This window comes from Aquarana catesbeiana, linkage group LG13 (assembly GCF_042186555.1).
Source record: "Aquarana catesbeiana isolate 2022-GZ linkage group LG13, ASM4218655v1, whole genome shotgun sequence".
NCBI classification, from domain to species: Eukaryota; Metazoa; Chordata; class Amphibia; order Anura; family Ranidae; genus Aquarana; species Aquarana catesbeiana.
The window spans coordinates 58,093,884-58,106,066 of NC_133336.1; the positions used below are offsets into that span (position 1 = coordinate 58,093,884).

The 12,183-nt window shown below is 41.8% G+C and overlaps 1 protein-coding gene across 1 annotated transcript in view; it reads right to left on the reverse strand.

The window, feature by feature from the left end:
• Nucleotides 1-3,116: 3,116 nt before the first annotated feature.
• The window catches only part of BRF1 (BRF1 general transcription factor IIIB subunit), a 643,919-nt gene continuing 634,852 nt past the window's right edge, over nucleotides 3,117-12,183 (reverse strand). Inside the window, exon 18 of the mRNA XM_073610050.1 lies at nucleotides 3,117-4,860. Within this exon, the coding sequence (XP_073466151.1) occupies nucleotides 4,823-4,860 (38 nt within the window). The 3' untranslated portion in view covers nucleotides 3,117-4,822. The remainder of the gene's footprint in view (nucleotides 4,861-12,183) is intronic.

Consider the following 12,183-nt stretch of genomic DNA (forward strand, 5'->3'; position numbering starts at 1 on the left):
AGTCATCTGATCTGGGTCAGAATGATGATTATCTCATGTTTACGGGTTGCCCCCCAATCCCCACAGGTTGGGGGGGAATGAGTAACTGAACAGGCTGGAAAGCTTGTTTTAATAGCTATGATTCCCCATTGCATAATCAGTGGGACTTAGCCATCTTTAATAGCGAAAAGGTCAATGCTTTTAAATTACATATGTAATCGGTAAACCAATTAGATTCTGGAGCCTGTCAATAAAGGAGATCAAATGAATTGTTATAAGTTACTGCATTTTACACAATGCTTTTTATCTTCTTACATAATGATTTACCGACATTGACCACCCCAACCCTTCCCTGGTGACTTGACTTTTACCCACATTTTTAATACTGATCATCAGCCTCTTTTTTTTGTACACCCTGAACCAGTAGCATTCCTATTTTTATCACATTGTTGCTGTGAGAAGCAGGATCTGCTACAAATAAGCCTTTAAAGTAAATTTATATTGGAAGACATGTTTATTAAATGTGACAGGTCGCAGGAAGCTTTGCATGACACAAAGTAATTAAAGTCAAGGTTTCTGCAGATCCCAAGTGTTTGTGCTGCTTGTGTTCATCGTTGTTGCAGTCATAATAAAGAAGAACTCCAAGCCATGTAATAATCACCTGTACAGTTATGTTGTTTATGGGTATTTTTTGTAACATGAAATAAGGTTGACAGTGAGGTTCCAGCATCTATGTGGGAATTTTTGGAAGCAGACGTTAGGATTATGCAATTGTCTAGACTGAATAATTACATTGGAAATCTGTTGTAGGCTGAATTCCCGGTTTTAACCCATTTTTTATGTTCAAATACCACAATTAAAAATTAAATAACAATGCACACAAATGGGGCTGATGTATGAAGAGTTTTGCTGTAATAATATTTCTTCTTTCACATAACCAATCAAAATCAATATTTCATTTTCAAATATTTTGAAAGCTTTGAAGTGGGCAACAAGACATTTTCCTATGAGCATACCTTTCTGCATTATTCCAATGGTGTTTATTTTTAACATTTTGTGTACAATTACCTTTAAGTTGCTAGAAATGTTACTTTAACAATATCTATAGACTAATTTTTAAGTTGCCTCACATGCAACTTAAGTACAAGCAGTCATTGTAATGCCACAAATGGAGGTCACCAGGCTGGGGTTTCAAACTTCCCGATGTTAAGGAGGTAAAACAAGGTCAGGTTCTTGTTATAAAAGATAAGTGACTCCTGGAGAAGAGACAATATCCAGTAAATGTAATACATACATTTCTGATTTACCATATACTTTTCCTGCAGATAAAAAACAATTCATACAGGTATGTGTTAAAAATGAAGGTGTATTTTAAAAATCAACTAGTTTAAAGGACAAGTTCACCTTTTGGAACAAGTTACACCTGTTCTTAGGGTGGAACATGTGACATGTACACCACCCCCCTCCTCGTGACAGAGGGCTGGGGATCTTCTCTCCGCACCCACTGTCAGAATTTGAAAAAAGTGCAGCTGTGCGGGGCTCTGCCCTCAGGGCCACGTTATTCATTCACAGAGTTCTGTGAATGAAAGCCTACAAGTTCCATGAGCCTTTGTGGCTGACAGCTTATATTTCTCAATGAGCTGTGAGGTTGCTGGTAAGTACTCTCATAGTCCATTGAGCTTCCTGGACTGAAGTAACTGCCTGCCTGTATCAGAGGTATGGACAGACAGCTACCCTAACTGTCTGCACGAGCCAGCCATTGAACCTATGATCTGCAAGAAAATATGCATTTATTATTTTTTTTATTAGAGGTGAACTTATCCTTCAAGTTCATGAATTTGACTTGAAATCCCCAGTACAGCAAAGCTCAATTGGTAGAGCAGAAACAGCATAATGAACCAGTCATGTGTGCTGCAGTGCCCATGTGCTAATAAGGGGCATGCTGACAAGAGAAGAAAGCAGAGTGACAGAGATGAGCTCATCAGTGTACCACTTCTCTTTCACCTTCCAGTTACAGGCTGGGCTGTGTAAAATCTCAGGAGTAAATCAACAGAAATACAAACCCTTTGGTGGGTAGAACAACTCTTGTATTTAAGTTGAGGTTTGCCTGGGGTTTATTTTTCATGAACTGTTACCCCATGCCCCAAAACACAATATTCAAAATATAGAGCTCCAGAGGTCAGGTCACAAATTATGTGACAATATTATATAACTTCAATGTTTACTATTGAAAACACAGTAAAGTTTCTCTTTAACTCCTTCGATACAATGAATGTGCATTGCTGTGGCCCCTGTGGGTTTGGTATTTTGGGGTTACTTCACCTGATGCAGGAGTTTTGCATCCGCTACCTTGTTTTAAGGTCTGAAGGCCAGCTCTTGCATAACCAAACCCAAGAACAAAAATGTAATAGTATATTGCAGCTACATTAGTTTTTTTTTTTTTTTTTTCAGTCTAAGAATATTTCAGCAAATACAGAAAATACCTGATGATCTTGCCAGAAACCATGTTGCTTCTTGTAAGCTGACCTCTAAGCATATAACAATGCTTATTTGTGTAAGCCACAAATTCCAGCATCCCCCATATAATAGAGATGAAAAAGGCAGAGATATTTGAAGTTCAAAAAAGGGGTAGAAAAAAAGAGGGCGCAGCAGCCTAGTGCATTATCCCAATTACATGTATTTATTGATAAAAAACAAGGTAAAAACTACTCACAAACGTGGAAAAATATTGCTTGTAAAAGCCACCTATTTGTGGCAATCAGTCCTGAAACCAACAGTCTCCTGATGACAGAGGGGAGGACATCAGATTATATATACATGTACATTCATAGGACACATCCCATGAGAGCCAAAAGCCCCCGCCCACTGAAGGTGGAGGTGAAGGTTCAGTGGGTGGGTGCCTTTGGCTCTCGTTGGATGTGTCTTATGAATGTACATGTGTATATAAAAAAGCTGAAGGAGTCATTATTGCTAGGCTCTGAGGAAGAAGGCACTCCTTTGAAACGCGTCAGCCAGTAGCGGTCCTGATGTCCTCCCCTCTATCATCAGGAGACTGTTGGTTTCAGGAGCGATTGCCACAAACAGGTGGCTTTTACAAGCAATATTTTTCCACATGTTTGTGAGTAGCTTTTACCCTGTTTTTATCAATAAATATATGTAATTGGGATATAGCACTAGGCTGCTGCGCCCTGTCTTTTTTCCTTTTTTATGACTACTAGGATATCCCCTATCCTGGAGGGCAGCAAGGCCAGAGAAACTATCCCTTGAGTAAAAGACCACTCAAACATCACACTAATGCGCAAGAGTGTTTGTTTGCTGGTATCAAGAATATGTTTGAAGTTCACCCTGGGTGACATTGGTGGCTCCCTCCATAAATACAATGGAGAAATAACTGTAGACACAAAGGGACAAGATGTAATAGCAGGATCACCAGGTGAAAATAAGGGGGGATGAAATCAATGAATGCATTTAAGGACTTGTAAGCTGCAATATATGACATTTTTGTTTAGGCTTAGATGCTTTTGAATTGCTAATCCCTTGCCCCTCATTTCATTGTGCATCATGATATGTTTGCCAGCTCGAAGAGTCTAGTATGCATTTATTATAGGTGTTAGTAATGAGATGTTCTGGACTTAAAGCTAACTAAGCCTACTCCCACCCCCTTTCTAAGCTCACTACCCCTATGAGTTCTGGTCCAGTCATGTGATTGGGTCCCAACGCCGGTTTCAGTGTAGAGGAGGGACAGCGGACAATGGATGCCCCATATTAAGTCTATGGGTGGTGTCACTGCATAGTCTCTGCAACTGTTGTCGGTGCCTCTCCCTTGAAGCTTGCCACTGGGGAGATCATGTGACTGGACCGGTGCACCCTTAGATTAGGTAAGAATACACATCTTTCCTTTACAAGGTAGTTAGCATAGGGCTTAGAATGGGGCGGGAGCAGGTTTAAGATTACCTTTTGACCAGACCTCAACTTTAAGCTACAGGACCTAGGTGAGTTTAAAGAGTAACTCCACTTTTGTTGAGAGCAAAAAACATTCCCCTCTGGGTGATCTATGTACATTGCAAGGATTTTAACAAACTTTGTTGCAGATTCCTACCTTTTGTTATTCTGGAGGAATAGCTGTTATGTCTAGCTATGTCTATGTGCTTAGTGAATCTGTATGGGGGTGGTTTTGGGATCAATCAGCTGCTGCACCTGCAGAGCTTGAATGAGAAAAACTGCAGGGTCTACAACGCTTTACGATTTCTCTTTGGATTTCCCATTTTTGTTGCAGGGGATGCTCAAAATCGAATCTGGATCTTGGTGCAGACTTTCTGTACACTGTTGTGTAAAGAATGCTTCCAGCTAGCCATATTGCATTGCATTTTATAGAAAATTACAGAGCTGCGGATTGAAAAGGAAAGGTCATTTGTAATAATAGTCAATTACTTGCAATTGTATAATATATAATTTTTTTTTGCCAATTCCTTTTCCCACGAAAGTGACATTACCCTTTAACTATTTCTCTTGAGGGAAGCAGACGTGTAACCATATATTATGTTTTGCTCTATGCTTGCTGGGTTTAATTCTAAGAACAAATGTATCAAAACATTATTACAGCATAATATTATTAAAGAAAAAAAAAGTAACAAAAAAGTTTCAAGTACTATAAACCCAATAAATAGCAGTTATGAGTCGACGGCCATTGACAACTGACCAAAAGTAACATTTTGTAAAGTCCATTTCATTACAAAACGCCAGCTACTATGTATAATTATGCTGATCACAGAACAGCATTAATACAAGTCCATATATTACAAAGATCATTGAACAAGCTCCATAGTTAGTCATGTCGCAATGGTCAATACCCGTCGTCGTCATCCAGGTCACAGCCATAATCTGAAATAAAACAAAATGTTATGTTTAATATGCTGCAATTCCAAGATGATGGGGAAGAGAAAAAAAAAGATAATTGTGTTGCCATGTTAATCTAAGAATTTATGCTCTGATTAATTCTTACGATGCAGTAAACTGACACAGAGACAGAATGACCAGCCAACATTAAGACCTGCGGCTAGCGATGGTTTATGGCGTACCATAAATTTTCTGTTTTTTGTCTTATTGCATTTTGAGCAGCAAAATTAGGAGATAGAAAATACATTTAGCTGTTAATAAAGTGGGAGACACAGTTTCTCATTTATGAAAATGGACCAATAGGATAGTGGCCACGTCAACCTGAGCAAGCAAACTCTATTTTTTATTTTTCTATACCAGGTTAGGAAAGTACAGCAGTGGTTTCTTAAAATGGGTGCATATTTCCACAATGAACTAAAAAATTCCAGTTGCTCGGTCTGGTTTTGATAGTTTGAGATACTGACCAAGAACAAGCATACGGATCAGGAAAGTTAGGATTTTCTCAGCTTCCTCAAGGCTTGTCACCCAAAGACCCAAACACATTGGAGGAGCATGACAGCCAAGCAATTAGTATTTTTAAGGGAGGTCAGCAATAGCAGCCTTTTACATCATTAGAGCAAGTTTTGGTTGAGGCCCAACGCCAACCAAAACAGTTTACACCATTTTGGATAGGATGGGGAAGGGATAGACTTTGTTGGGCATCTATTGCCATCTGTATTCCTGTTGGGGAGATTTCCTCTCACTTACTTTCAGAATAGGAGACTATAGGAAATCCTTCAAACAGGGACAAAGGAAAAAAAAAAACAATATTAGTAGAGTAGAAAAGGATTAGATCTTCTGACAAGCTTTTTATTGCTGTTCATGACTTGCTGCAGCCTCCATTTTTTGCAAGGGCATTGCAGGGACAGTAAAAAGAGTAAGAATCTTCCTAATGTGGTCCCAGACAGAAATAAAAATCTGATAAAAATGATCTCATCCCCCCACTAAAAAAAATTACTGGGAGTTAGACTTTATATGCTTTACTTTATTTTGTTGGTGATACGTTTCAGGTTTGTCTCAAATATGAAAACATTGTTTATTTACCTTGTTTTCAGTGCCACAAAATACATCATTGTGCTCCAGGTGCTAAAACATAACATACTGAAAGAGGTCTGTTGCTTGGATTCCATACATGGGTCCTTGTATGACCAGTGTTGCTATTTGTACACTGTAAGTGAGGCTGTACTAACACTTATGTTTACATTGAGTTTCCTTTTAGTTCTATAAGGGAGGAAAACAAATGTACCGTATATACTCGAGTATAAGTCGTTCCGAATATAAGTGGAGGCCCTAATTTACCACAAAAAAATGGGAAAAACTTAGTGACCCGAGTATAAGACGAGGGTGAGAAATGCACAGCTACTGTAAGTGGAAAAGAGGGTCAACAATGCCCATTTGCAGCCTCACTGTGCCCATTTGCAGCCATAGGTCCCCCGAACTTCAAACTTGGTAGTTAAGGGTTCCTAGATGCCCCCTAGCTGCAGCCAAAATTTGGGGTCTCTGAACCCAAATGGTCCCGAAATGACATTGCTGCAGGTAGACACAGTTGACCGAATTTGGGGCCACTTAGTGCTAGGAACCCCAAATTTGGTGTGCAAACTCAGTGGAACTAGCACCATAAAATATCCAAAGCTGGGGTTAAGTCGAGGGGGCCACTTTCAGCACAAAAAAATGTGCTGAAAAACTCGACTTATACTCGAGTAGATACGGTATACTGCCATGTGGAAGGGCGCACTGCAAGTGAGATTACGTCAAACATCTGAATTAATATACAAGCAGAGGTACCCTTATCTGTATACTTGCAAATGGAAATAAGAACACTATGACAAAATATACAGTATCTCACAAAAGTGAGTACACCCCTCACATTTTTGTAAATATTTTATTATATCTTATCATGTAACAACACTGAAGAAATGAGACTTTGCTACAATGTAAAGTAGTGAGTGTACAGCTTGTATAACAGTGTAAATTTGCTGCCCCCCAAAATAACTCAACACAGCCATTAATGGCTAAACCTCTGGCAACAAAAGGGAGTACACTCCTGGTGGATGTTAGAGACCTTGCACTCTTCCACCTTCCATTTGAGGATGCCCCACAGATGCTCAATAGGGTTTAGGTCTGGAGACATGCTTGGCCAGTCCATTACCCTTACCCTCAGCTTCTTTAGCAAGGCAGTGGTCATCTTGGAGGTGTGTTTGGGGTCGTAATGTTGGAATACTACCACGTGGTCCAGTCTTGGAAGGGAGGGGATGATGCTCTGCTTCAGTATGTCACAGTACACGTTGGCATTCATGGTTCCCTCAATAAACTGTAGCTCCCCAGTCCCGGGAGCACTCATGCAGCCCCAGACCATGACACTCCCACCACCATGCTTGACTGTAAGCAAGACACACTTGTCTTTGTACTCCTCACCCAGTTGCTGCCACACATGCTTGACACCATCTGAACCAAATAAGTTCATCTTAGTCTCATCAGACCACAGGACATGTTCCAGTAATCCATGTCCTTAGTCTGCTTGTCTTTAGCAAACTGTTTGCGGGCTTTCTTGTGCATTATCTTTAGAAGAGGCTTCCTTCTGGGATGACAGCCATGCAGACCAACTTGATGTGTGCGGTGTATGGTCTGAGTACTGACAGGCTGACCCCCCGACCCTTCAACCTCTACAGCAATGCTGGCAGCACTCATACGTCTCATACATCTATTTCCCAAAGACAACCTCTGGATTTGATGCTGAGCACATGCACTCAACTTCTTTGTTCAACCATAGCGAGGCCTGTTCTGAGTGGAACCTGTCCTGTTAAACTGCTGTATGGTCTTGGCCACCATGCTGCAGCTCAGTTTCAGGGTCTCAGCAATCTTCTTATAGTTTAGGCCAGTGGTATGCAACCTTGGCCCTCTAGCTGTGGTGAAACTACAAATCCCATCATGCCTCTGCCTCTAGGAGTCATGCCTGTGATTGTCAGGGTCTTGCAATGTCTCATGGGACTTGTAGCTTCAAAACAGCTGAAGGGCCAAGGTTGCCTACCCCTGGCCTAGGCCATCTTTATGTAGAGCAACAATTCTTTTTTCAGATCCTCAGAGAGTTCTTTGCCATGAGGTGCCATGTTGAACTTCCAGTGACCAGTATGAGAGAGTGAGAGCGATAACACCAAATTTAACACACCTGCTACCCATTGACACCTGAGACCTTGTAACACTAACAAGTCACATGACATCAGGAAGGGAAAATGGCTAATTGGGCCCAATTTGGACATTTTCACTTAGGGGTGTACTCACGTTTGTTGCCAGCGGTTTAGACATTAATGGCTGTGTGTTGAGTTATTTTGAGGGGACAGCAAATTTACACTGTTATACAACCTGTACACTCACTACTTTACATTTTAGCAAAGTGTCATTTTTCAGTGTTGTCACATGAAAAGATATAATAAAATATTTACAAAATGTGAGGGGTGTACTCACTTTTGTGAGATACTGTAAGTATTATGTTTTAGGTGCATTTCGTTCTGTACTACTGTAACCTGCTTTAGCCCGGTGTTGTCTGGCGTCACTCAGCCGGTCCAGGTTCTGAAACGATCTCGACTTTATAGTCGGGATCCACCCAGATGCCTGGACCGGCAGCTGGCTCAGCCTCTCAGTGAGCCAGTCACTCCCACATCCTGCACAGTCCGATGCTCCAGTGAGCACCGGGGGGGCAGAACAGAGAGCCGGTGACTGACAGTCACCAGCTATCTGCTCAGTGAAGACTGAGAACTGAGCGATCAGAGGTTTTTGATCGCTCAGTTCTCAGTCTTAAAAGCGCAGTATAAGATTGATCCACCTAGCTGAGAATAAATGTTTATTTCTTTTAAAACCCATACTTATCTTTTAATGCCGTTGCAGCAACTCCTGTCACCGATAACAAAAACAAATGACTAAACAGTAATGTAGGGGAGCACAGGCATCCAACACTACCAGAAGTTTCAAATATTTAATACACTGAACAAAAGCTGCAGTGCTGGAATGGAGGGAAGGTTTGATACATGGGCCCAATGAAAAATCAGGTATAATACATTCTCCTCTCTTGCAGAAAACTTATTTCAGCAGCTTTCTAATTTAACATGCAGGGTGTCACTGTAAGGTGAGCTAAATGCTGAAAAATACAAGCAGGATTTGGGTGCCTTTGCACAGGTTTTATATACACTTCTGCATATGGTATATGTGTACACAATATCCTTAAACTGGCACAAAGTAAAATCCTATTCTTGGACAATAACCTTTGCCTTTCTGTAGTGAGAGGATCAAGGTGTTGGTGCTTTCTGTGTGACTATATACATCCTGGGATATGTTCCCAACTTTCATTAGAACTGAAGAAGTGAATTGGAGAAGAAACTAAACGTCTTCAACATTCTAGAACAAGTCCAGTGGATTGTAACCAACTACTACTTAATATACCATGAGTTGGATGAATGAGAACCTTTACAAACAAGGTAAACAAAACATTTCCAATACACATTCCAATCTCGAATTTGCCTGTGCCCTTCAGTTTAATAAATTGAAATTATTGCAAGGCAGTACTGGATTTCTGTGAATTTTAAGCTAACTTGCTTTTTTATTTCTTGTACATCCACAGTAAATAGGCAAATTGAATTACCCAGCCATCTCTTTACAAGATGTACTGTTATTTATTGCAAAATAATATAACCCTTCTTGGGAAGACGTGTAAAAATTACAAATTGCCTTCAATATAAGGGGGAAAAAAGCTAAAGCAATTGTTTTTTTCCAGCAATACATAAAAAAGGTGCCTGCCGCAAAGCAGCAAGAGGTTGGCTCACACACTCCTTCCATGAATGAGGCATTATGTTGTAGAGTGTCATTAGTCACCAGCACACCAACAAGCTTGTTTTAAAGTGCAAAGCTCTTTATTTTGGGATGGTCACATATAAAAGCAATCTTTCGGGTCCATGCAGGAACCCTTCTTCAGGCATACGTGAACATGCTTGGAGTTTACTTTTCTATGTGATCATACCAGAATAAAGAGCTGTGCACTTTGAAACAAACTTGTTTATATGCGCACAACTTATTTTATCCATGCTGTATACTGTGACCAGTTGGGAGTTTTTGCAGCACCATTTTAACCACATGGTCAATTTCCATACGGTGTACGAAAGGAATATACTTCATGTTTTTTGGTGTTTTGGGGATCTTTTTTTTTTTTTTTTTTTTTTTTAAGGCTCAGATCAAATTACATTTCCATTTTATTTTGGGTCACCTGATACTTCGATCTAGAAAGGACACATATAGACATATTTAGATATTTGATACAGGTATTAAATGTCCATATCATCTGGGATCAGTTGAAAACGGTTGTAACAAACCTGCATAAGGGCCAGTTCACACTGGTCCAACATGTGCTCAGACTTCCAGAACACAAGTCGCATTATATGTCAAAATCAATGGTTCCCTATGAGAGTGTGTTGGTCCGACTTTGAATAAAAAGTTAAAACGTAAATAAAATACCTAAAGCTGCTAGCGTTACACACGTCACATATATCGTGCAAAAACAATTATAAATATATATACGCTGCGCTAAAAGGTATGTCCAAACAGTGCACAGTGAATAATTGATCTCAAATAAATAAATAATGAACCAGTGAATTATAAATGTTAATACACATATATCATACTATGGATATAGTTAAAATGCCTAGTGCATAACTGTGTATTACAAGCCAAAAAATGAAATAAAAAATAAAAAAATATGTAAGAAGGCTGGCCGGAGGCCAGCCTGTGTTTGTGGGAGGAGTCTGAGGGGTACATATTCCTCTTCCCGTCGGGTCCAGTGTTGGCGTCTCATTCAGGGTTTGATGTCATTTCTGGGTGATTGCGTCACTTCCAGTTTAGTTGCTGAGCAGCAGGTCGGCTGCTGGAGTCTCGTGGCAGTTCCCCTCCTGGTGCTTATACCGGGCAGCATCGCCCACCTACTTCTGCCGGTACTCACGCCGGGCATCGTCGAGGGGGGCTGCCTGCCCACGTATCCCGGTCCTCACGCTGAGCTTCAGGGGGTGGGGCCGCCCTGGTTTCTTACGCCTGCTCCATGGGGTGGGGGGAGCCACTCACCCACCAGCTTACCTCCCGATACTCACACCGGGCATCATGGAGGGGACGCCCGCACGCCTCCCAGTTTTCTCACGCTGGCAGCATGGGGGGGGGGGGCACTCACCCGCCTGTTCACCTCCCGGTACTCACGTGGGGCATCATGGGGGGGACGCCCACACGCTTCCCGGGCATCCACCACTGGAGTAAGCTCTTAATCCTGGTAGGTACGGGTAAAAGGGTGGGGGGGGGTGGTGGCAATAACGGGAGGGGGGGCGTTCAGTCCTTAGGTCCTGCTTAGCCCAGACGCCATGGATCCCACGACACTCCCAGCAGTAAGCTGTCCCCCACCATCAGGTGTCCCCACCTTGAGATACTGCGCTCAAACTGGCATAAGGCTAATCTTTTTTCATGCATGTCAGCAGATGCTTTTCGTGGTCAGCGCTTGGCTGCATGTGATGTCAACTAGTGGCTGCACAGCAGGAACACGAGCACTGGAAGTGTCACCAGCCACAGATATGCATTTATTACCTTTTTGTGCCACGGCGTAGACTGCGTGACCCTCCACTACAATTTCCTCTAGTAGACATGCTTTTGTCTGTGCAGTCAAGGCTCTGAGCTTTCCTTAGGTCACGGGGGTGGGGGGTGGATGCAGGCCATAGGTTACTGTGTACTGTGTGCACACATATACATTCCGACATCCCTTTCCATACTGAGCTACACACCATATATTCTGATTGGTATACTGTAGGCGCATATATCTGGTAGACGGCTTAGCTCCACTGTCAGGTGTTTCTTGCGATACATGCGATTTGTCATAGCATCCTGTCTCAGATTTTTCAGTCTTAGCGGTTTCAGTGCCAGCGTTTCTGTCGTAGTGTTTGTCGTAGCATTTCTGCCTGAGCGTTTCAGTCTCAACGTTTCTGTCATGGCGTTTGTCATAGCATTTTCTGTCATAGCATTTCTGTCATAGTGTATCTGCCTCAGCATTCAGTCTCAACATTTCTGCCAAAGCGTGTTCTGCCATAGCGTTTCTGTCATAGTCTTCAGTCTCAGCAGTTTGTGCCATAGCGTTTTCTGCCATAGCGTTTCTGCCTTGCGTTCAGTCTCGGGGGTTCTGTCACAGCGGGTTCTGTCACAGCGGCCATATCACAGCGGTCATGTCGTAACATGTTCTGTCATAGCAGGTCGGTG